Source organism: Triturus cristatus, chromosome 3_1 (genome assembly GCF_964204655.1).
Source record: "Triturus cristatus chromosome 3_1, aTriCri1.1, whole genome shotgun sequence".
In the NCBI taxonomy this organism is placed as follows: domain Eukaryota; kingdom Metazoa; phylum Chordata; class Amphibia; order Caudata; family Salamandridae; genus Triturus; species Triturus cristatus.
Window position 1 is genome coordinate 1,108,526,314 of NC_140583.1, and position 25,678 is coordinate 1,108,551,991.

At 49.2% G+C, this 25,678-nt stretch overlaps 1 protein-coding gene across 2 annotated transcripts in view; it reads right to left on the reverse strand.

Moving 5' to 3' along the window:
* Positions 1-25,678, reverse strand: part of EPB41L5 (erythrocyte membrane protein band 4.1 like 5) — an 851,839-nt gene that overhangs the window by 406,998 nt on the left and 419,163 nt on the right. For both annotated transcript variants that reach the window (XM_085645978.1, XM_085645979.1), the window contains exons 11-12: positions 16,231-16,300; positions 795-964 (exon numbers count right to left, since the gene is read on the reverse strand). In XM_085645978.1, coding sequence (XP_085502104.1) covers positions 795-964; positions 16,231-16,300 — 240 coding nt within the window. The remainder of the gene's footprint in view (positions 1-794; positions 965-16,230; positions 16,301-25,678) is intronic.

Below are 25,678 nucleotides of genomic sequence, written 5' to 3' on the forward strand. Positions count from 1 at the left end.
TTTTCAGTAGAGTCGAACAACTTCAACTTGGGGGTGCTGGTAATGCTGCTTAGTCTTCTCAGGTTTCTGAAGCACTCCCAGATCACATGTACCTACCAGAGCTCAACAAGGGGAGGGAGCACATTGCCTGCGATACCAGCCAACAAGTCGCATAGACGCATTGTGCTGCCAGCACCCCCACATTTAAAGTGTTACTCTACTGAAGAAGGATGTACTGCATTTTAGTAACTGCTTAAACAGTGTCCATGCTAGCCAGTAACACATGAGGGGATCCTTGCTTTCCCCATTGCCCCCAAGTTGCCCTAGGTTAATCATCCTGTTTGGTTTTTCCTTTGCATTCTGTTTACCTTCTCTATTCTAAATGTGGGGCTGTAAAGTAAGAATGAACGGAAAACATCAGGGCTGGATAAGATGCTTATCCCTGAAAGAAGGAACCTGGACCTTTCTATTTTACATTCACATCTGGTTCTTCATCTACGATTAATCGCCCCATATGACCCCTCATCACTAATTTGTATTTCATTTCCATTCTAGTTTCCCAATCTTATCTCTAACAGTATAGCATTCCTTCCTTTCTCCTTCAAGCAACTCGCTATCTCTTGTACTTTGCCTCACCCATCTATAACATCCTCACACATCCATGACTTCTTTATTCAATTTCAGTGCCCACTTCCATATCTTCTGCTCTTTCCTGTACTACAGTCCATTCTTCTCACTATTCATCCTATAAGATTGTTCTCCCCCATCCATTCCTTTATCTTTAGTTTCTATGGATCATGCAACAGACAACTAACCTGTAACGGAAACGTGATCCAAGGCGGATGAATCCAGGACCACTCATACTTTTTTGCACTGGCCCACGGAGCCTGAAGAAAGCATGATGTTCAACAGCACATTTCCACAAGTGTTTACAGGCTTTAGGGTGCTCCATCCTGAAGACAAAAGTGTGCTCCTGCTCCTTACCCTGAAACAGAAAGCAAAATGAAATGCAAGAATTAGAAATGTTACCAAAAGGTCAGTAAATAATTAAGATGTGTAGGAAGGTGGAATCTGACTGATGGTTGCCCCCAACTTTTGCCTGGTATTTGAATGGTTTTTGACTAGTCTGGCTGGGATCCTGCTATCGAGGACCCCAGCCTATCAGCTTTCTCCCTAAAACTAATGTGAAGTACCCTAGGTACAAACTAATTGGATGCTGAGGATGCCCTGACAGTCCCGTGTAGATGGTACCCTAGGTACCCAGGGCATGGGTCCCTCAGTAGGCCTACCAGGGCTGCAGCACTTATTGTGCCACCCTGGGACAGCCATACAAACTGACACCACCAGACCACTACTGTAGTCTGGGTAAGGTGGGGCTAGCACCCCTTACAGGGATATAGGTACCCTATATCCCACCCCATTACAACACATTGTGAGAAAGTGGGTTTCTGTTGCAGTAACCCCCCCCCTTTTTGCCTAATAGCTGATGCACTTTTCCTTGCTGTGCCCTGGGCTCCTGCCAATCAGGTGCCCAGGGCCTGTGTTCCTTCCCTAAAATACAAACTCCCAATTGGCAAACTCTGGCCACATGTCAGCCCCTAGTAAATGGTACCCTAGGTACCCAGGGCCTTGTGACCAGGGAAGGCCTCTAAGGGCTGCAGCACTCATTGTGCCATCCTTAGAGGCCCTGTGCCCTTACACACACACACTGCCTTTGCAGGATGAGTGTCTGGGTGCAGGACAAAACAAAGAGTCGACATGGCACACATCTCTGTGTGCCATGCCCATCACCTACACTGCCAAGGCATATGTCAGCCACCCCTCTGGCTGGGTGCCTTATTCCTATGGTGTGGGCACAGGAGCAGGAGCCCTATGCCCCTACAGTACCCAGGTCCATTCCTGGGCACTGTAAGTACAGTGCTGCCATGTACGAGTACATGGTGCTGAGAGCTCGTCAAACACAAGCTCCACAGCACCATAATGGCAACACTGAAGACTGGGAAGTTTGGTATCAAACTTCTCAGCACATTAAACCCACACTGATGCCAGTGTGGGATTTAATGTACTAAGCACCCCAGAGGGCATCTTAGAGATGCCCCCTTACAGCTAACCTACAATCCACGTCTGCTCTGAGGCTGCCCAGGCTGCCACACAGCAGACACGTTGCTGGACCCCTGGGTGGGAGAGCTCCTGCTCTCCCGGGCCTGCAACAATGCACATCCTGGGTGAGGTGAGAAATCTCCTCCCCCAGGACGAGCAAAGGGAAGCTTCAAAGGCATGCCGCCATTTGGAGTTTCCCCAGGCCACTGCAACCCCCCACTCTGGCGGGAAGCTTGGCCGGAAACCCCATACAAGGACAGGGGATGTGCCAGCCTGCCCACCCCACCCCTCAGGTGGGGGAGGCGAGGTGAAGCACATCTCCGGGCTCTCGCCATCTTGAAGATGGGAGGCCCTACCCTATCAGGATTAGGCTACTGCTCCCCTCCCACAGGAGAGAGGCAGGATAGGGGGTGTACCCACCCCAGGACAAGGACCCATTGGTCCCTGGCCTTCACCTACCTGTAACGCCCCTAAATCTAGTATTTAGGGGCACCCTGAACCTTCCTTCCTCAGATTCCAGATAGAAAACTACAAGAAGAGCAAGAAGAACAAGGACCTGCCCTGCAGCTGCTAAAAAGAGAAGAAGACACCAACTGCTTTGGCCCCAGCCCTACCGGCCTGTCGACTCTCGAACCTGCACCAGCGCGGCATCTCTCGTGGCCAGCAACCTCACCAACCCCGGAGGACCTGGCTACCTCTTGGGTCTAAGCCCCTGGGACTCCCATGAGTAGAGGCTCTACTCAAGAAACCTATTTTTAACCCCTGGCAGCAGCCCGGAACCGCGGACCCAACCCACTCTGCACCAGCCAAGCCAGGCCAGTGCCGGAGTGGACAAAGACCCTGAGGGCGACCCCACGGCGACTGTGACCCCGAGTCCGGCACCCAAGGACCCCCCTCGACATTCCGGAAGAACCCTGCAGCCTCAGAACAGAGTGCCACCCCAACCGCGATCAACAAGAGGGTAAGATATCCGACGTCAAAAGGCACCCCTGCACCCAGCGCCCTGCGGCCCCCTGTGCCCAATCCCGGGGTACCCACCTAACCTACAACTACCCAACTTACCTCTCGAAGTGGTGTTGGCACCTGAAGCATCCTCGTCCCCGAGCTTGCAGCCTTTTTCCAAACCGGAACATTTCCATTGATTTCCATTGAGCACCCGAAGGCTCAAAAGCACCCTGCACCCAGCCGCCCGAGTGGCCCTGGCAGTGCACTCTCTACACTAACCTACGTCCCCACTTGCCCTGAGTAAGTGACCAGGAGCCCAGCTCCCACAGCCGCGTGGCTTGCCAGACAGCAGCCACCAACCAAGGCCCCCCTATCCCTCATAGGATAACATTGGGCCTAACTCTCTCTGCACCCGGCCGTCCTGAAACCGCTGAGGGTGAACCAACTGTACCTACCTGACACTGGGGGACCCCTGAGTCTATGCCCGGAATTTCAACTCTGCCAGTCGAGTACTTACCCTTAAACCGCTAACTTCATTTTCCTCATAGGGTAACATTGACTGGCTTTTTCTTCAAAAATCTTCTAAGTGTGAACTTTTCAAAACTGCAAATATTCACCAAAAATCAGCCAAGTGACAAAAACGAATTTACTCACCTGCTCCTAGGTGAGCTCCCAGTGCTGGATCTTGGTGCCCAGCCCTGACTCTGAAAAGTGTCCACAACTATACTTACCTCTAACTCATTTTTCTCCCATAGGAAACCATTGTCTGCTTTTCTGTGAAATTTCTTCTAAGTGTCTATTTTTGCAAATTTGAAATATTCTTTTAAAATCGTACCATTTCTGCAAACGAAATTACTTACCTGTTTTTGATAAGGACCCCAGTCCTGGGTCTAGGTACCCAGTCCTGGATTACTAAAGTAACGATAAAGTATTCTACCTGCAATTTGAATTTCTTGCCATAGAGATCCATTGAATGTTTTCTTTGAAATATTTTCTAAGTGCTAACTTTTGAAATAGCTAAATATCATTTAAAAATCATTACAGTTATTAAGTCGACTTTCATCACTTGATTCTGAATACTGACCCAGAGCTGGATCTAGGAGCCAGACCTGGAATTCCAAAAGTCATCTGAAATACAATTTATTACAAATAACCTGAATTTACCATTGAGCTCAATGCATTGTTATGTTTAGGAAATAGGAATGTTTATTGCAACCAACTGTAACTGTTTACAAAAATGTATTGCTTAAGACAAAAGTATTTATATTCAACCTCTCATTCTGAGAAAGTATATTTTTATCCCCTTTGTGGTTCTAAAAATAAAACAAGCATATATTTTATATATAAACCATTAGCCTAGAGTTCAGTTATTGAGTGTGTGAAACCATTTGCTGACTGAGTGTGTACAATAAATGCTTTACACTGTCCTCTGGTACTGCCTTACTGCTCGACCAAGCTACCACTTTTGAGAGTAAGGTCATACCTAACTTTGACCTCTATCAGCCTCTGGGGGGACTGTGGACTCTGTAAACCCTGTACCTATTAGGGAACAGTATATACAGAGCCACTTTCTCACACACATATACTCTCATAGGTCACCCCTATAGCAGGCCTTGGTAATCCTACAAGGCAGGGTGCTGAGGTATGTGTGAGGGGGGACCCCTACATGAGTAGGGCCTCTCTGCAACCTTCGCAAAATCATTGCTGGGTTATTTGTAGTGTAGCCATACCATATACTCTTAACCGCATTATAAGTCTATCGCGATAACGCGATAACTTGAGAATGGCTACACAGAACCATATCGTGTTTGGTGTCAAACATGTAGGAATCATACCCCCAGTCCAGCCATGGGCATGAGGGTACGATTCCCCCCTGCTAGAGGGGCGATATGGGAAAAGCGGCAGAATTTAGACACCAATTTAAAAGTGCACAAGTAGCACAAAATGGCTACTACCCGCCACCTACACGACCCTGGCTGGCTGTTGCTGGGGAAAATCTCCCAGCCTCGCCAGCTGGACAATAGGGCTCCTGGCGCAGGGAGGTGCTAGCATCTCCCCAGACAGGATAATGTGGATTGGAACAGGGTGGGTGCACCAAATGTCCTTTCAGAGTTGCACGTAGGCAGCTGCAGAAGCCTCATTCTGCATACACCGCTTGGAACCGGTTCAGGGGCATCCTGCCCCTCGCCCAGGTGGGAAACACACAAAGGGGAGAAGGTGTAGCCACCCTTTCCCGCCTCACCAGCCATTGGTGGACACTACTCTGGACACTCCCCTAATCTTGGGGATAAAGGTGAATAACGTGGCCCCAGAGCCTCAGATTACTCTTGAGCTTTATAGTCTTGATCTTCGACTTGCTGCTGCCCAGCTGACGGAAGAAATCTCCCTTGGGGTAAAGGAGTTACCCCCCTGCTTGGCAGGCCCCTGAAACACTGCAAGTGACCCGGTCGGAACTTCGCTGCTCCTTCGGACTTCGTCGACTCCCAGCACCCTGAGGTGGGTTTCCTAAGCATCCCAGAGGCCAGTGAGTGTGCCCAGCCGAGCTGAGCACCGTGGACCGCGTTGGTGCAGAGATCCCCAATACCCCAGGACACCGGCCACCTCTTGCATAGCACACGACTCCGACCAGTGGGGAAGTCGTGCTTTGGCCCAAACTTGAGCCAACCTTTAAGCAGCAATTGTGCCAAAGACCAGCGCCCTAGCTCGCCCCGGCGGCCCGTGGGCTCCCTTTTACGCACGCCAAATTGCTGCCTTCCGCGGTCCCTTGTCTCTCGACTTGTGGGCCCTGGCGGAGGACAATCTTCAACTTTAAGAGTTCCCCTGGTTGCTCCAGGCCTGCTCTCCCGTCTCCTCGAAGGAGACCACTCACAGACCTCGTGGGTCTGCACCAGTAGCCTATTTGTTCATCTTGCGTGGGTTACGGTTGCCAAGGCTTAGTGGATCCAATCCGGACACTAACACCGCAGCGACCCTCATCCGACATGGGACAGTCGCCCTCCCGAAGCTGGTCTTCCTTGAAGCCTCCCGGAGCCCGTGGCTGCAGATCCAAGCTACACCTCTTTCCACTTGAAGCACCCGACATCGAAGGGCTCTTTGATTTGAGCCTCCTGGTCACTTTGCCGTGACCCAGACTCTGTCCCCTCTGCTTTCAGGTTCTTCTCTGCAATCTTCACATCTCTGATCTTCACAGCATCATCGACGCTTTTGGCTAGCTGAACTTTTGAACATTTTCCTATAGAAAATCAGCCCGCGACCCGACACCAGAATCGACCTATGCACCTGGCTTCCCTGGGCCAGGTAACAGTGGTACCTCGGTACTCTCGGGGTAGTGGGCTCCTCAAAAGCCTGAGTCTAAAGTTTTAACTTTGTACTCCTGCTAGAAGTATTTTTAAACTGTTTATTTCCAACTGCGACATTCTCCATAGGCTGTAATAGAGATCCCGATAGCAGCTTCTTGCACTGCACGCACCTCCCGTGGGTCCCCTTCCTCATAACCTGGGGTGGATTCTTAAGGGGCCAGCGATCCTGAATGCCCTAGGCATTGCCTGTAAAATTGTCGTGGTTCTTATACCACTATTTTAGTATATGGTTTGGTCCCCCACTGGGGCCCAATGTTATTAGTGCTATTTATTGTGTCTATCAATGCTTGTTTGATATTGTAACTTTGCCACAGCTTCATAAAGAGACTGTGGGATTCTGTCTAGAATAAATACATATATTTTATATATATACCTGTGTGGGCTACTCTCATTTGGTTATTCAAGAGGTTATTATGGTAAAACAATAAGCTTAACACTCCTTCAAGACTTAGCCTGAAGGCGCTCTCCACAGCTACCACTAGGATAGCTTTCTTTAAAGGTTGTCTTAAACCTATCATCAATAAGAGTCGAATTGGACTGGTGCAAGGTGTCCCTATAACTAGGAACAGCATATGCCAGGCCAACTTCTCACAAGATGTAAATGTACTTGAAAGAAAGCATGTATGTATACCTTTTTACATTTAAAACTTGACATAGCCAAACAGCACTTACAGAAATAGAAGAAAAGATACAGAGGAACAAGTACATTGGGAAAGTGTGTAGTGATAATAGATGGAGTGCTGCCTGTTTCTTTGCAATAGGAATTGATAGCAACTGACAGGAGCAAGCACCAAGTGAACCAATACCTAAAAAGTTGGTTTAAGACATGACCATTAAATCACTATCTGGTGCACTGGACTCCCCCACTGATAGAAATCTAAAAGACAAGTTATGGTAAGTAGTGCTTTCCTGTTGGATTGCACACACAGCCAGGCGGTAATGGTCCCAAGTTATGGAGGGCGGCGGAGAGTACTGTGTGCCACTCCCAAAAAGGAATTTCACTGCAAAAGTGTTTATTCTAAACGGACAACACGAGTCACTCATAAGAGTACTAACCACATGATGTGCCAACCACAAAGCAATCAAGGTATCCCCTTTACAACCTCCCCGAGACACCTCTCAACCCAGCTACAAACCGCAGTCACAACATCTCTGTGGCCTACTCTCAGAGCCTGGACATCTGGAGAAGAGAACAGACCTTCCACATTACGTCTTTGAAAGACTTGGTATTAACTTCAAAAGCCCCCTTTGCACTATCTCAGCATGATTCCAGGATCTACTCACCATAGGATGTCCAAGCAGATTCAAGTGCCTGAAAGTACTGGTATCACAGTAAAAACCTCAGATTAACAGAGCCATCTTGAGCAGAGTTAACCCCGTTCCAGGAGTGAGGAGGAGAGTGTGAGATGCAAAGTGCCACATACTAGAACAGTATATAGTTACTCCTTGTGAGAGAGCAAAATAGTCACTCAAAGTGATGTTAGTGGTTTAAGTAGGCTAACCGACTAGTCGGTGGGAGGAACAAAATGTGAATGACAACAACAGACATTTAAGCATATTGGACGAGTTACTTACCTTAGGTAACAATGTATCTGGTAGAGACACAGTCTAGCCACAGATTCCTTAACTTAGAATATCCCCATGGATCAGACTGGATCTGGAAAACTTTCCGCAGCAGCACCTGTGCGCACCAGGGGGCGGCGCCGCACGGCTCCGTCCTGACTTCATCCACGGACGTGATGTCAGTGGAGCCGTATATGCCCCTCCCAGTGCGCTGACATCAGTTTTCGTCAGAGAAACTTTTCCACGTCACATGGAGCCACCACCAAAACAGTGAGAATATGGGAACAGTGTGCGAAAAAGATGAAAAAATTCAAATGGTGAGAAACAGCACCATAAAGGACAGTGCCAGGCACTGTATATTGAAAACTAGAGAAGGGAAATAGCAGAGCACTGCTCTGATAAGCAACCCCGCAAAAGTGAAGGCTAAACCTCCCCCGGAGGTAGAAGAAGATGTGAAAAAAACATCATGGCAGATGACAAAGTCTGCAACCACAAGATATAACCGCGAAGGACAACATGTCCAGAACTCATGAGCAAAGACAATCCACCCCAAGACGGCTCCAGAAAGGGACGTTGTAACCCCAGTAAGAGACCTATAGACAGAGACCAAGCCAATAGACTTCAAACCAATGGGCCACAGGGAAGGTAAGAGACCCCAAGGCGATGGAGAAGGGGATAGCGGGGGAAGGGGAAACATGAGAAGACCCCACACTGGACAACCCAGGGCGTCGGGATGTTAAAGGACACATGACACATGAGCATACCGTCTAGTCACGAGAATGGGCAGAGTAGCGCAAGCAAAATAGAATGAAGCATTCCGGGTAGGAGTGAAGTGAAAGAGGTCAGCCTGCAGAAAGACAAAGCCACTCGGAGGGAGGCGAATGAAGGAAGCCCAACCTGAAAAAGGCCTCGCAGAATGGGGAGGACTTACCGAAGGTAAGTAACTCCTCCATCTGATAGAGACATCTAGCCGCAGATTCCTTAACTTAGAATAGATACCAAAACCATACCCATAGAGGAGGCGGGCCTGCGACTGAACCCCACCAAGTTCCCGAGAGAACTTAGCCGTCAGCAAGGTGACGAAACACAGACGAGACTACAAGCCAGCACAGCCACCCTAGACCACGAAGCTCTGAAAAGAGTGGAAAACAATGGGAGGCAAAGGTACCACAAGCCGTCAAAGAACAGCTCGAAAACCCCCGTATGTATATCGGGTTAAGAGAAAGAAAGCATACAGCTAGAAATATCGGTGCGGAAGTGAGAGTTCATGGTTTCGTAAAGAAGAGGACTGAGCCAAGGGTCCGATGGATCGGCAGGATCCGATGTGTTGGCTTAAGTAAAACCCAGAGAGATGACAGCGCATACCGGTCCAGTATGCACAACAGTGGGAAAAAGCAATGTCGAACCCGCACCAGCCAAGATACGTGGGGCAGCATTGGCGGGATGCCTACCCATGGCCAGAAAGTGCTGGCAGTACCAGGAACACAAGACACTCCAGCATGCAGTCGCCCCTTCACAAGACGTGAGAGGGCTGAGGGTAACAATCAGAAGCACCCAAAACAGGACTACAGCAAGAATAATAGTCATGTGGAAGACAGAAACACACATAAGCATACTGTGTGGATGGTAGAACCACACGAAACATAGAAAAAACCCCTGTAGGGTAGCGTGAGCAGCGCAAATGTGAAGTATGCATTAGCAGGTAGGCAACTGGTAAAAAAGGGGTATCTGGCAAGCTGGACACCCACACAAGAGCGGATAGGATGAGCCGACTGGGGCAAAGACCACGGACACCACAGGAAGGAACATTGCATGCACGACTCTGCTGTGTGAAGAGCGCAGAGCAGATATAGATTAAGAAAATATACGTGTAAAAATTATGTGTTACCTGATAGAAGACTAGGGTACGTGAAAGTACCAACAGTCATATGGAAGCAGCAGTGGACAGGACAATGTCCAGAGCCACAATCGACAGCCACCTGCCCGGGAGGAGCCACGGTCCCCCGCTAGACGGATGAGGAGATGGCGCCAGACACGATAGTGGAAACAGTTAGGACCAGCCTAATGGCCCAGGGACCCAAGAAGCGAGTATCCTGCAGAGAACAGGCCTCTGAGTGTGTTACAGCAGGAACCCAACGCAGAAGTGTGGAAAACACCTGTGCAGAATGCAGCAGGAAAAACTCCTGTTGGGGAAGTGGAAAGTAATGGAGTGCATAGGGCAATGTACAGCATAGACGTACATGGCGAAGATGCCCCTTTAAGAACAAGTCCAGCCAGGGCTGAAGTACGAGAAACTAATACCCATCCCGAAGAGGTGAGGGTAGAACCGGCACCGCAGAAGCAGGAGAAAAAACAAACACCCTATGATAGCGAATCATACCAGGGTGCACTCCAAATACACGCAAACATGAAGAGCGTACCGCACAGCGGCTTTGTCCTGGCGCTAAAAAAGGCAGGGCATCAGCCGTGGAAGAACTGTGACTGGACGGAACCTCACAGTAAGGAACCCATACCAATGCCTGGAAGTACTACGGACAACCGTAGACCACAACCTTTAAATATAAGCGCAATACAGCGACACCAACATGTGGGACGCATACAGCAGAAAGAGAAGACAGAGCGAATCATAGAAGATCTCCTGTTAAGAATACTTCACAGGAGCTTATCAAGCCTTCCTCTTAGGAAGGCAGCTACATAACCGCCATCAATTATCCCACAAAGGGGTAAGTCGTTACCCCGGCAAGGGGGCCTCTTCTGGAGCCAAGCTCACAGACAGAGGACTGCAAAGAAGGTACAACCAGCTGACTAGCTGCACCAACCAAGGCAAACACGGCGGCACGTCTGCCCAGACCTTCGGGGTATTACGTCATGAACCCAAGGTCCCAAACAAGGAAGGAAACGCTGCCTATCAATGAAAAGCAAATTAAAGTCACACATCATGTGACAAAACAGGCCACAAAGTCAAGAAAGCCTGCCCGCAAGGACCAGTGAATCATGGGAGACCAGACATGATGCGGGAGACCGCTGAATCAGCGTGACAATCAAAAAGGTCCACACCATTGAATGGCAGATCCCACAGAGCGTCCCGAATGTTGTCGGGAAAACGACTATCATGCAGCCATGAATGGCGGCGCAAAGCAATTGACCTGGCCATTCCTCTACTAACCGAGTCGGTAGCATCCAGGGCAGATCGAATGGAATATTGTGCCAATCCCCGGCCATCAAGAAGAAGACATAAGTCAGCACCGGGCCCTTCTGGGAGAGAAGGAAGAAGGAGCTCAACCAAGTCCCAAAGGGCAAAGGAAGCACGTACGAACATGCAAGACGTGTTCAAGGCACGGATGCCCGCACTGGCGGAGGCAAAAATGTTGCGTCCATATGTCTCCAGCCACCGAGACTCCCTAGTGGGAGGGAGCAACGATAGAGCAAAAGAAGACTGCAAGGCGAAAGCTGCCTGGACAACCAGACACTGAGCTCTAGGGTGAAGGGACAAGCAGAACGGGGCTGGGCGATGCCAGCAAGCAATGGCTTTAAAAAACAGGGTTACCAGAGGAGGGCCGTGCCCAGGTCCCAAGCATGACATCAAACAAGGACCCACCAAGGCGCAGCAAAGGCTCCACGTCCACAGGCTCCATGTGGAGTAGATCCAGTAAAGGATCAGTGGGAAGGGAAACCCCAGGGGGCTGCAAGCGCAGAATATCCGCAGCCCTGCGAATAGCCCTCGCTAAGGCCGCACTAGCCTCCGTCACCATCCTTGGAGGCTACAACAAACCGTCGGTCGGGGACGGTTGAAGGCTTATTCGCCCACTTGAGAATAAAGGTGGAACAGCCTGGGGTTGATCCAAAGGCCAAGGAACACTAGGCACCTGAACCAAGGGGCTCTGAAACTACCCTGGGCATGGTGAGCCCAAAGGGAGCTCATCCTCCTGTAATACAGGAGCCGTCGGCACCGGCGTCGAACGATGCCGACATGGTGTAGTCTAGACGTCGAGAACCCCCGGAGGGGACTCGATCCGGGCACGGATGGACGGCGACTCGAGCTCCACCTGTGGGGAGGAAGGAGAACGACAGGGCGTCAAACTCAGTGATGCGGCCGACTTCAGCGCAGGTAGCCTCACGGGGCTATGCGTTGAATGGACGGGCGGGCTTGACAGACAATTGGGATACCCCTCCGGGCTGTGTCCCGTCGACGTCGTATCGACTCCGGAGCCGGAGTCGATGCACAGAGCCGGAGTCGATGCACAGAGCCGGAGTCGGTGCACAGAGCCGGTGCCGAGGACGAATCTGCCGGCAAAGACCCGAAATTAGTGCCTTCCTCCTCTGTGGGACTCGTATGGACACCAGGGAGAGGGGGTAACCCAAAGAAAGACTTAGAATAGGCCTCATTTGGGTCGTTGTCGCTCCGACACCAGGGGAGGGTGGGTATGGGGGAAGACGACTGCTGGGCACCCGTGTCTGGCAGGGACTGAGAGCAGCGGGCCCCAGCATCACGCTTACGGGAGGATGACCTCCGGGACTTACGCTTGTGCTTACCCGTCTCTGAACGATGTCCGCGGGAACGATCCTGTGAGCGGGCCCGATCCCGAGAGGGAGATTGGTGGCGTGAAGGTGCAGGATCGGACATCCGGGCGGCCAGCAGCTTCATACAACGCTCCCTAAGGGACTTAGGTTTCATCTGTTGACAGGCATCGCACTCTGAGTCGTGGTGCACCCCCAGGCACCAAATACATACCGCGTGCAGATCCATGACACATCTGTCGCTTGCAGGTCTCACACGCCTTTACGCCCGAAGGCATCACACTGTTTCGTGACACCGAAGACGTCGAGAAGGCCCGAAAAACAGGTCAAGGAACCGCTGGTTTCCCAGGATCCGCGTTGGGATGCAGAAAAGAAGAAAACTGATGTCAGCACGCCGGGAGGGGCATATATGGCTCCGCTGAGGTCACATCCATGGACAACTTCAGGGCAGAGCAGTGCGGCCCCGCCCCCCCCGGGGCGCAGAGGTGCTGCTGCAGAATGTTTTCCGGATCCAGTCTGATGCCTGGTGATATTCTAAGTTAAGGAATCTGCGGCTAGATGTCTCTATCAGATATACATTTTTTTAGTAAAATCAAAAGAGATTGGCTAACGACAAAGCTAACAAAATAAGAAATGTAAAGAAATAAAGAGCAGTGGACCCCTTAGAAATTCCATTTAGGAATAGCAGTCTAATATAAAAGAGGAAAGAAAGAGGTATGGCAAAAAAGGCAAGGCAGGGAAAGAGGTAGGAGAAGAAATGAGAATTTGGAAGCACCAGGAGACCTCTGGGAGACAGAGTGCTACACGCTACTTTTCACAATCATCACAGTGGTCTGCACAGATGTGAAAAAAAAGTAGAAAAATGAAAGGATTTATTTTATTTATTTTTTTTAAGGCAAATGAGGAGTTTCAACCACATCTAAAAATAAAAATGTGTGGGAAAGAAGCAGGGGGAGGGAATGGAGCAAGGAGAAAAAACATTCTAGGTCAGGGCTTGCCAGGCTAGCATGGAGGTGCATCCTTGTGGGGCTCTGGCGAAGCTCCCTTTCTAGAGCCTTGTGTTTCATATGGAGGATAAGAGATGGCCAATGAGTCTATGCCCTGTGTAGAGTAACCTGCAGTGTGCATGCTGAAACCACAGATCCGGATTCTAAGGGCTGACAAAGTTGAAGAGCAGCAATTCTCTCCATCCTCCTTTGATCCATTATGACTACTGAAGCTTAGGTGACCCAGACACATACTATCTGGAGGAGAGGGCCTCGACTTTGGATCCTGGGCAGGACAGCAGTAGGGTGTTTGAGGTGATTTATCAATGCTAGCTACAACCAAACTGAATACCTTGTGGCAGAATTGGTGCCTTAAGGTGGTACCTACTGTTAGCCTCAAGGGGCGACAGACACAGCTAGGAGTCAGATCTCTTTGGGGTTCAGGAATTGCTGTAATCAACCAACTTCTTTAATTCCCTTTCTTGACGACTACTGCAGTACCAGAAGAATAGCAGTGACCAAGGAGGGCACTGATTTGAAGAGGAGGATTGATTGCCACAAATACTGCACTAGTGGGATGTCTCTGAGGATTTACCATGCCTCCAAAGGAAAACAGAAAAAAGGCAGGAGACAGATTTTACTTTCATCTTAAAGTCCATCTTCACCAGAGCATAGTGGAGTTTGAGAAAACTCAATTTTAATTTGTCATTCACAGAACTCCAGAAGGAAATTTGGCTGCATCCAAAAGAAAGTTCTGAACCTGGATTCACTTGTGACACAGATGGAGAAGGAGGTGTAAACTTTGGGGACACAGTGAGTGCCTCTAAAGACTAGAAGAACTGTGCTATTCCCTCAGAATTATGATTGGAGGATGAAGTGGTGCTGTTGACAACAATAAGAGCAAAAATGGTTAGAGTGTGGGGTCTCCCGCTCCCATGTAAGGGTGCCCTTATGATGCACCTTTTTGAGGGCAAGGTCTTAGTAGGTGATACAGAGCCCTGCCCTTCATGGTATGCATGGTCACCAGGATTATGATGAAGGCCATGGACCAAGATCAATCTAATAGAAGGACTGTGCTGGTTGACCTGGGAGACCTAACCCAAAGGCAAAGAGAAACAAGGGCCACAGAAGCAAAGAGATTTCAAATTCAGAATATTTATCATCCAGAACCTGAGTACACAAGACTCAACAGAAAATAAATACAAGCTGTAAGAGATAAGCACATAATTGAGAGGCTTTGCTCTGGATCCCATTGGGACTATGGGTGAATTCGGCGGTCTCAGATTTTTTTTTTTTTTTCCTTTAAGCAGCCCATATGTAGCAATGGCCGAGTTACCATTGAGCTCATTTTAAATGATGGGAGATGGTTTAGCCTATATGTGGGCTGGGGCACTGCGGGTTTTGTTTTGTGTGGCTGACAAGGAGGGTCTACAGTCAACTGCCCCATACACGTTGTGTATTATGCCAATAATCTAATTAAATAATTCTGAAAGAAAAATATCAGGTAGGAGTAAAGGAGAGTTTGCATCCCATCCCTTGGAAAGGCAATTTTAATCACAAATTGAATCACAACCCAATGGCAGGATGTGTTTTAAGTGAAGGAGGTTTGTTGAGGGAAAGATATCTATGCAAGCATAGTACAAGAACCAATGGATTCAAATTCTAAGATTAATGAGAACTGGAAAGCATTATCTAAGGGAGTATCATTTGTGGGTGCGGTCTACCCGTGGAGCCTTTCCTTCTAAGGATACTTTGAACCCTTAGGCTGTTAGCATATGTCTGTTATACTTTGAGTCATCTTTGCCAATTTATTTTACTAAATCATGTATAACAGCATGGGTGATTTCACCACATTGTACAAGCAGAAACATTTACACAGATTAAAGTATGAAAGAAGTTGTAAATAGGGCATTTCCAGTCTTCTAAAGGATGGGTGAGGCTAGTGACTTTCAGGTGCTGGTGAAAGAAAGGAGTGGATTGAGGTAGAATGTGAAGAAATGCATTTTCAACCATTTCATTCATGAAAATATTCCTACTGTAACTTACATGTGTTAAAGCATATGGTTCCAAAGACCAAAGCAACTGTTCAAACATAGAAGGCAGGAGCAGCAAGATTTGTGTGAACGGTGCAAGGGTATTGCTGGGGGGCAAATACTTGTAGCAAGCTGTTTGCAAACTGGAGACAACTGGATACGTTTTTCCACTATCGATGGGATTATGGGTAATGCACACACTTTTGAAGAGTACAAGAACCAGCTTGAAAGTCAGTGGAAGTAATGCAGCATTGGTGATATCGTAGGCCAGATATAATTCCAACAGCCACCTTTCGGACTACTACAAGGCACACAAGTTTGAATTTCGCATGGCCCCTCCCCCCGACTAGCGGATATCGGTGAGCTAGTACAGAATGAAGACCAAAGTGCAGGTTTGAACATTTTAAGAGGTTTTGGGGAAGTAGGTGATTTGTGCAAGTTTGTGGAAAATGCAAGCTGGCTAATACAGCCTAAATAAAACAGCTGCAAACAATCAAGATGGCAGTATCAGTACTAAGCTGGAAGGCAACATAGTTTAACTCTGCTGGTATCGGCTGTATATGCACAATTATTTTTATGGCCACCCTGCAAGGATTTCAGCACATAAAAAAATGTTGCAAAGTAAATAACAGTAATTACAAAAAGGAGATGAAAAAAATTCCACAGCACAATCAAAACCTCCACGTCAAACAGCTGCAAAAAACATCTTCAAAACTCACCCCCTTTCCAGAAAAGGGTGCTACCCACCTGTTCATCGTCCTCCACTACGACTAGTGTCAGTTTGCTCTTTCTGAAGTCCAGGCGTGTTATTTTTGGCCTTAGTAAGGAAAAAAAATACATTGTTGACATACAAATCAGCCATATGAGAGAGAAACAATGTTAGAATTAGAGTTACACACTGACATGTAGGAGAAAAGACCCACAATCACAAGGGAAAGTCTAGGTGTACATGAAACGCATCTCAAGCACAGAGGTTCATTCACAAGCGAGTAATCTTTTTTGAAAGTGGCCTTATTTTATCAGTACTTACATTTCCCACTTTTAATAATTTACACTTCTAAACACTGTGCACTAGGTTGTTCCAACCTAATCTTGTTGGCTATCACACCTTTTCTATACTTAATATTGCATACTTCTACAGTGATAATTTATTTGCAAATAAATACGCTTCCATTGTTTCAGTCCGGGCGTTTTACTGATTATTCTAGTACAACACCTCAGATAACATCATATAGCCGGTGTACAGACCAAGAGAGGTACAGAACGTATCACTGTACTATGCAGAAAAACAAAACCAGTAAGGCTCACTGTCAACTTTGAGAATGAAAGACTGTTCATACAGACGCTCTTGCCTGTTAGTGAATGGCTTTATTGCGTAGCTTGTTCTATATGCAATAACACATTATAACAACTGAAATACTTTATTCACATTCTTGTAACTCTAAAAACAGTTTTAAACAAAAAACAAAACTTTGGCTTGAGTGACTGCTATGCTGGATTAGGCCATACTGCTAGCAACAAGGCTTAGAGCCCACCAACCAGAGTAAACGTCTTCAGGGGTCTCTATGAGAGCTCTTTACTTTAACAATGTATCCACTGTTCACCACCAATAGTCCCTCATGGTAGTTTGTATTTTTCCACATGGTCATTGATTTGATCTAATGAAATTCTATCCTTGAACTGAATCACTGACTCCATGCCTCCTTTATCTAATGAAGTTTTGCAACTAGACCATTGAGAAGCTCCTGCAAAAAGCACAGAATTCCTGTTGGGGGGTAGGGGCCGAGAGGTTTTATTTAATTCTTGGTAAGACAATATTTTTAAAATGCTATACAGACAATGTCAAGTTCATGTAATTTAGGTTTTATTTTAGAAAATGTCCACCTATAGAGGATAACGAACATTTTGTTCATATTTACTAAACGGTGCTTCAAACAACTATGCGCCACAGGGAGACCTGGCCCACAACTCCTAGTATAAAATATAGTTTATCTCGGCTACGCCAACGCCTGCGGAGTGACACAAGATTACCCTTATTTTTAAATCTGTGCTGGACCGATTTCAGCACCCCACAAGAATCCAAGGGGGTCTCTTCTGACTACCATCTTGTAGATTTATTTTAAAAAAACAATAACAAAATGTTCCCGCATGATCTTCGAGGGACCACAATTTTAGTTGGATTGAAACCAGATGAGCCCCCTGACGAGATCCCACAATTGATATAAAATGATACTGGGAGGGAGATGTAGGACCCATGGATGAATAAGAATGGGTGGAAGCCAAAACGGCAGCGAGAACATTGACAATTTCCTCCCACCTCAGATTGATGCAGTTCAAATACACCCTTAAGTTTTATTGTAACTCAGTGCGCCGATGCACAATGGATAACATTCAAGAACCTTGATGCAAAAGGTGAAAAATTCCCAGGGTCACAAAATATTAGGTAATTATGGGATGGGGGTCCAAATGTTTCCCAATACCGGCAGGAGGTGGCACGTTCCTAAATAGAGGTGGTGAGACAGGTTACTGCTGGGAACTCTAAACTGATGACAGTGGGTATAATGTATGAATGGTGGGGCTCACGTAATATTAGAACTCGGGTCGACATTGGTTTAATTACTACCCAAGAGGCACATTTGGCAGTCGGTGGTAGCTCACTCTGATGAAAGGATAAAAGGGATGGAATATTGTGCCACGACTGAGTTGGCATACAGAGCCACTGAATGCTAAAACAAAAAGCGTACCAAGATTGTGGACAAATGGTGGGATTGTTCACAGAATTTGAATTCATATCTATAATAGTAGTGGATCTGAATTTGAATTCATATCTACAATGGTATTCCTACTGATGTACACTTATTTGACCTGCTCTCATTGTATGGGGGCCACTTGTTTTACGTATTGTACAAAATTATTGTCATGTGTTGCATTATACGTATGCTTGTTTCGCTGCTCAAAATCAATATACAGAGTTTAAACAAAAAAAGAATCCAAGGGTGTTGAAATCTAGGAGGCAGAGAGCCTAGATAGGGGGCAAAATGGATTCTGCTCAGATTGCAGCATGCCTGCCAAGATGGGAACTGGCCACAGAGCAGCTGAGAATGCATGTCTGAGTAAAAAAGCGAGCTCCTGAAAGCACTAGAAAGGTTAAAGCAGGGCCGGACTGGCATATAGGGCAATCTTGCAGTGTTTTTGGGACTGTTTTTGATACTTTTGATTTCCTCGATATCACAAACATTGCCTCAGCAAGCACAAATACAAGCAGTCTCCCATACCATGCAAAACACTTATACAGCTTTTCAGCACAAGTTTTAAACAGCCCTGATTTCCACACGTGGGGTACTTTTTAGCTCTTTGATTCGCTAATGCGGGTCACTTTTAATTTGGTGTCCAGCCCTAGGTTTGTCCCAGTCCGACCAAAACAGTCAGGAATCTAATCACGGTACTGGGCATTGAGCTGGAGGATTCCAGAATCTGGACCGGAGGAAACAGAGCCTGCAGTGTGGCCAGAAGGGACCTCTTCACTGCCCCCCCATTTCCTTCATCCAATCCCACATCCCCGGCGCTGGTGGGTAGACTAAAGTGCTGTAGCAGGCGGGCATGGAGTGTTACGAGTGTCCCCGACCAGCTATCATGGAAATGCTTCCTGTGGGGCCTGTAGAGACGTTCTAAAGCATGGGCAAAGTGGCCAAGGGCCTCCACCATCCAAGGGGCCCCTGGAAAAGTGAACTTTCTATCTCAATTCTGTTTATTTCTCAGTTTCAACCTTTAACATAGAATTCAATATTTCTCATCACGGACCTTGAATTAGCAGAAAGTGGGTAATACAATTCAAAGTCTTCTGAGCAGGACTCCAAACAATTTATTGCTGGGGGGCCCACAAAATCCTTACGATAAGACTGGGGGCGTGAGGTACTTTCCCACACAGCAGACCTTGAGTTCCCCATGACATCCCCCCCATTCTATTCAGAGTCGTGAAACTGTCAAACCATGAGAGCGAATGACTGAAGTATATTTTCAATCCAATGAGGCTGCTGAAGTCTCAGAGAGAAAATCCTCTGAAAGTCACAACCATAAAACCAACCTAGCAGCACCTTGCGGATGTGCAGTTTCTGGTCTCTCACTTGTGATGCAATATTGAGTCACCTCGTGCATGGACCTCGCATTTAATGTTCTAGATGTGCCCTGGTCTAACTTCAGGTGAGTTGAGTGCTTGGGCAAAATTAGTATATAAATCGGCATCATTTTGGGCAAATCGAAAAAAGCTGAAAATACAATAGCATTTTGTGATGTCACAGATGCAGTCAGTCAACATAGAGGTTCACAGCCACCATCAAAAGACGGATACTATTCACGCCCCACCTGATAAATTGGGCATTATTTTGTGCACAATAAAGGACACTAAAGAGACACCAACAAACAAGACAGAAACTGTGACTTTGGTCTTTTAAGGGTAGATCAGAATAAACTCACTGAATGGGTAACCGAAAAAAAAGGTAAGTTAATGGTTCTTCGGATGTTGAAGGTCTCAAAACACAGAAAGGGATACTGGAAGGCAACCCTCTGTATATGTGCCCCGCCAGAACACAATCCAAATTTCTATATCATTATTTCCCATATCAGGTGTTAGTAGCACATCTATTATTTCAAGTTTTTTTAGATACAAAACCAATGAGTCTCAGGACTGGTCTAGGCACCCCAATTTCAATGGGTAGAATGACTGCTAAATTAAAGGGGTGGACAGAAGAAGGATACTTAACGTAAATATGGAGCGAGATTCAACAAGTTGACCGGAAATATTGCTGTTAGATCCATTTATGATTTACTTACTACATTACATCCGTTCCTCTGTGCCACAGACCTGCGCAGACACATCCCACATATTTACTATCAGTAAATCTCTTTCAGACCACAAGCCATAGGCACTGACTCTGAACTGGGAAGCCCTTGCACACGGATTCCAGACTGCTGTGTGCCTGATGAAGCCTTTAAGAGGAACAACAAGTTCTGTAGTAGGGGGATCTCTGTGTATAGTCATAATCTAGTGAATAGTCCCGCCCATGTGCGTGGACCCCGGAGCAATAAAAAATAATCTCTAAAGGTGACAAATCATGCAGACCTGCATACACCTTTAAGAGAGAATTTAATTTAAAGACAGATAATGCAGCCTATACCCACAGGCTACACTGTCCAGTACTTCAACTAGAATTCCACCAACATCCACAAACAGCACTGCCTGTCCAGCTTTTCTCCACATAGGAAAAAACCCTGCCTCTACCAGCAAAAGCCTCTGGAATGATAGAGAGGAAGGAGTGGACAGACAAGCCCCATAGGCTGCCATTATGTGGCTTAGAACAGGATACTGTGCCTTTAAGAAAACTTCCCAGATTTCCAGAACTTTCCCCAGTATCCCAGAATGCCCAGCAGGTCCCTTGTACTTTCAGTTCTTTTTTCCCGCTCCTGCTAGCAGGACCCTGGAGCATTGAGCTCTCCCCTTTTCAAGGGTTTTATTGTAGTTTTTGTCAATTTTTTTCACTTTTTCAAGTGCTTAGTGGCTGGTACTGTCAACATGCCTGGCTTGTTCGACAAGTGCCCGGAATGTGGTAGAAAAAAGGCTAAAACAGATCCACACGAGGTGTGTATAGGTTGCCTTCCCCAGTCCCACGTGCCTGAAGACTGTGATATCTGCCACTCGTTCTCAGCCAGGACCCTGAGGGACAGAATGAAGATCAGGCTTCAAGTCCTGGAGGAGAGAAGGCTGAAGGCACCAGGTGGGTCTGGAGGGGCTGATTTGGCCCATACTGAGGCCTCTGGGGGACTCCCCAGGGGCAGGAAGACCAGTAAGCGTCCCCACTCCCCGTCGAGGGCGTCGACGGCGGCGTCGAGGAGGATGACTACCATCTGTTCGCCGTCTCCCCAGGGCTCTGGGGAGAAGCGGCGTCGACGGTCGAGGGACCTGAACAGGCCGCCGTCGACTACATCGGCATCTTCGGCGACGACGCCGTCGACGTCGCCGTCCAGCAGTCGGCGTCGAGATCGGACCCGGCGTCGGCGCTCGCCGTCGAGGGGAGATCGCCGTTCACCGTCGGTGAAGAGGAGACGGTCGACGTCGCCGTCGAAGAGACGATCGACGTCAAGAAGGTCGCCGTCGAGGCGAAGGTCACCGTCGAGGCGAAGATCGACGTCGAGGCGAAGATTGACGTCGAGGCGAAGATCGACGTCGAGGCAGAGAGAGTCATCGGTATCGGTGTACTCTGTGGTGTATACGCCTCCTCGGATGCCTACGTCACCGCCTCCTCCCCCACCACCTCCGACTCCGCCTTCACCGCCACCGCCTCCACATCCGCTGCCAGCACCACTGCCTCCGCCGCCCCCACCTCGGTCGTTACCACGCACTCCGTTGGGGCTGCCGGCGGTTCCCCCGCGGTCGGTTTCCCTTCCGAGGTACCCGACTCCGCCGCAGGGGACTCCGAAGCCGCGACGTCCGCGGTCGCCGGGACCGGCTAGACCGGCGGGCAGACCGAAGCCGAAGAGGTCGCGCTCCCGCTCTCTCAGGAGGAGAAGATCACGGAGCCATGGACGGTCATCGTCTGACTCAGGACGACGCCGTACGAGGCACAGGTCCAGGTCGCACACGCGGTCCTCGACCAGAGATTTTTCCCCGACGCTGTCGGACTCGCCGGGGACTAGGGTGTCTCCGGTGGATGATTTGGTCTCTTTCCAAGAGGTGCTGTTGAGAGGGGCAGGAAAGTTGGGTATCACTGTGACGGTTCCAACACCCACGACGTCCGTGATATTCGAGACACTCCATAAGAAACATCTGTCTCGCCCTCTGCCTCTTGTACCAGGACTGGTGGAGCCCGCGTTGGAGCTGTTCCTCACTCCCGCGGTGACGAAAGCCGCCCCCTCCAGGCTCATGAAAAAGTATAGGGCCCCGGAGTCGGACCCTACCTTTTTGAGGGTGAACCCGAAGCCGGATTCGGTCATCGTGACGGCGGCGAGGAAACAACATGCGACCGCTCCTTCATCGACGGTCCCGCCTGACAAAGAAAGCCGCTGGCTGGATTCTGCGGGCAGGAAGGTGTGTGGGACCGCCACCACCACCATGAAGGCGGCGAGTGCAGGGGCTTTGTTGGGGCGTTACGACCGGGCCCTGTGGGAGTCCCTGCAGCAGTATGCGGACCTGCTGCCCCGGGACAGGAAGGAGGACTTCTTGGAAACAGTGCGCGAAGGCATGCTGGTTTCTAATCAGGTGATCGGCGCGGCGGCGGATGTCTCCTTGTTGGCCGCCCACGCCTACTGTCATGGCGTCCACCAGAGGCGGCATTCGTGGCTGCGCCGGACGTCCCTCAAACCAGAGGCGCAGCACAGAGTGGCCAACCTGCCCTTCTCGGGGTAAACCCTGTTCGGAAAACATGCGGATGATGAGATGGCCCGCATGAAGGCGGAGGCGGAAACCCTGACGGCCGTCGGGTTGGAGAAGGCCGAGAAGAAGAAGCGCCCGTTCCAGAGGCGGTTCGGGTCTACGGGCAGAGGGCGTGGGCAGGGTTCGGGACAGCAGCAGCACCAACAGCAGCAGTTCCGGAAGCCCTTCCAGAAACGCCAGAGGGGTAGAGGAGGCCAGCAGGCGACTACCACTACCAAGGGCCCGGCCGGGTCTCGGCCCTGAGCGGCTACTTCCCCCTCAACCGTTACCCACTCCAGTGGGGGGAAGCATTCAACTTTTTCCGGCAGAGTGGAGAAGAATTACTCAGGACAAGTGGGTGCTGAATATTGTTTGCAATGGATACAGTCTTCGGTTTATCAGCCCGCCTCCAACGATTCCGCCGGTCAGCTCTCAGTACCAGCTGAGAGAGCTCCAGGCGGAGGCAGACATCTTGTTGAGAAAAAAGGCGGTAGAAGAGGTACCTCTGTCTCAAAGGGGAAGAGGTCTGTACTCTCGGTTCTTCCTCGTTCGCAAGAAGGACAAGAACGAGTTCAGGCCCATTCTGGATTTGCGACAGGCAAACAAATGGATTCGCAGAGAGAAGTTTCGCATGCTATCGCTGCATCAGATTTACCCTCAGCTGCAACGGGGAGACTGGCTCTGTGCCATAGATCTACAGGATGCGTACTTCCATGTGCCCATAGCACGGAAGCACAGGAAGTTCCTGCGATTCCAAGTCGGCGCCAATCACTATCAATACACAGTACTGCCATTCGGGCTAAAGTCGGCGCCCAGGACCTTCTCGAAGTGCATGGCGGTGGTGGCGGCACATCTGCGAAGGAACAAGGTGTTTGCCTACCCGTATCTGGACGATTGGCTGATCAAGGCTTCATCCTTCTCGGAAGCGCAAGATCACTTCCGATGGACGTGCGCTCTCTTGCACAAGCTGGGGTTACACGTCAACATGTCCAAATCGGTCCCGACTCCGGTCCAGTGCATACAGTACCTGGGAGCCTCCATCGATACGCGGTCAGCAAGCGTGTCTCCTTCGGAGGAGAGACGGTTATCGCTCCTTCGGAAGGCTCAGGACTGCTCCATCGACGACAGTGAGGAAGGTGTCTTCTCTACTGGGATCGATGGCCTCCTGTATCTTCCTCACGCCTCACGCACGGCTACACATGAGACCACTGCAGGAGTGCTTGGAGGATCAGTGGGATCAGAGGACAGGCTCTTGGGGCGACAAGATACGACTGTCTCTGCATGCTCTTCAGTCTCTGAAGTGGTGGTGTTCGGCGGAAAACCTCCTCAAGGGGGTTCCCTTCCACAAGGACATTCCCACGACGAGTGTCGTGACGGATGCGTCTCTCCAGGGCTGGGGAGCGCATTCCGGGGACTTGCAGATTCAAGGAAAGTGGTCTCCTTTGGAATCGACGTACCACATCAATTTCCTGGAACTCAGATCTGTCTTCCTGGCACTGAAGGCCTTCCTTCCGTCCTTCCAGACCAACTCGCTGCTGATACAGACGGACAATACAACCACGATGTATTACCTCAACAAGCAGGGGGGGTCGAGATCGCGCACTCTTGTCACAGGAGGCGCAGGCGATCTGGCACTGGCTGCTGGCCCGAGGACTGACGATTACGGCCACGCATCTGCCAGGGGTACAGAATGCTCAGGCGGACGCCTTGAGCAGGCTGATTCAGGAAAACCACGAATGGGTCATAAACGACGAAGTACTAGGAGAAGTCTTCGCAAGGTGGGGGACTCCAGACGTAGATCTGTTCGCCACCGCCGAAAACAGCAAATGCCGAGACTTCGCATCCAGGTACTACCAGCTGGGGAATGCGCTATGGATCGATTGGTCGAACAGCTTTCTGTACGCTTTTCCACCCATTCCCCTGATTCCGGCAGTGCTCATCAAGCTGTCCCAGTCCAGGGCGCGGATGATCCTGATCGCCCCGGAATGGCCCAGGCATTGGTGGTTCACGGACCTACTTCACCGGTCTCTCCTTCCTCACATGCGGTTGCCGTGCAGGCCGGACCTTCTCACGAAGTTCGGGGGGCGGATGGTGCACCCCAACCTCTCGTCTTTGAGTTTGGCGGCATGGCTCCTGAAATAGTGCAATATGGCCATCTGAATCTACCAGACAATTGTATGGACATACTGAAGGAGTCTAAACAACCTTCCACTAGGACATCCTATGCCTACAAGTGGAAGAGGTTCTGTATCTGGTGAAAGTCCAAGAATTTTGATCCGATGACATGTAAGGAAGATGTCATCCTTCCGTACCTTTTACATCTGGCGCAGTCTGGCCTTAATTTCCATTCCATTAAGGTTCATCTGGCTGCTTTGACTGCTTACAGGAAATGCCCTTCACAGACTTCCTTCTTTCAGATCCCTGTGGTCAAGGATTTTTTGGAAGGCTTGAAGAAAGTGTTTCCTCCCGTCAGACTTCCCTCGCCTTCCTGGGACTTGAATGTGGTGCTGTCCAGACTGATGAAGGAGCCTTTTGAACCCATTCACAAGGCTTCATTACAGCACCTATCCTGGAAGGCGGCGTTCCTAGTGGCCATTACATCGGCCCGCAGGGTGAGTGAACTTCAGGCATTATGTTGTCAAGAACCTTATACTGTATTTCATGCTGCTAAGGTTGTGATGCGTACTCACCCTAAATTTCTTCCTAAGGTTATCTCGGACTTTCATGCCAACCAGACCATAACTTTACCTACGTTCTTTCAGAATCCCTCTTCGCCAGCGGAAAGGTCTC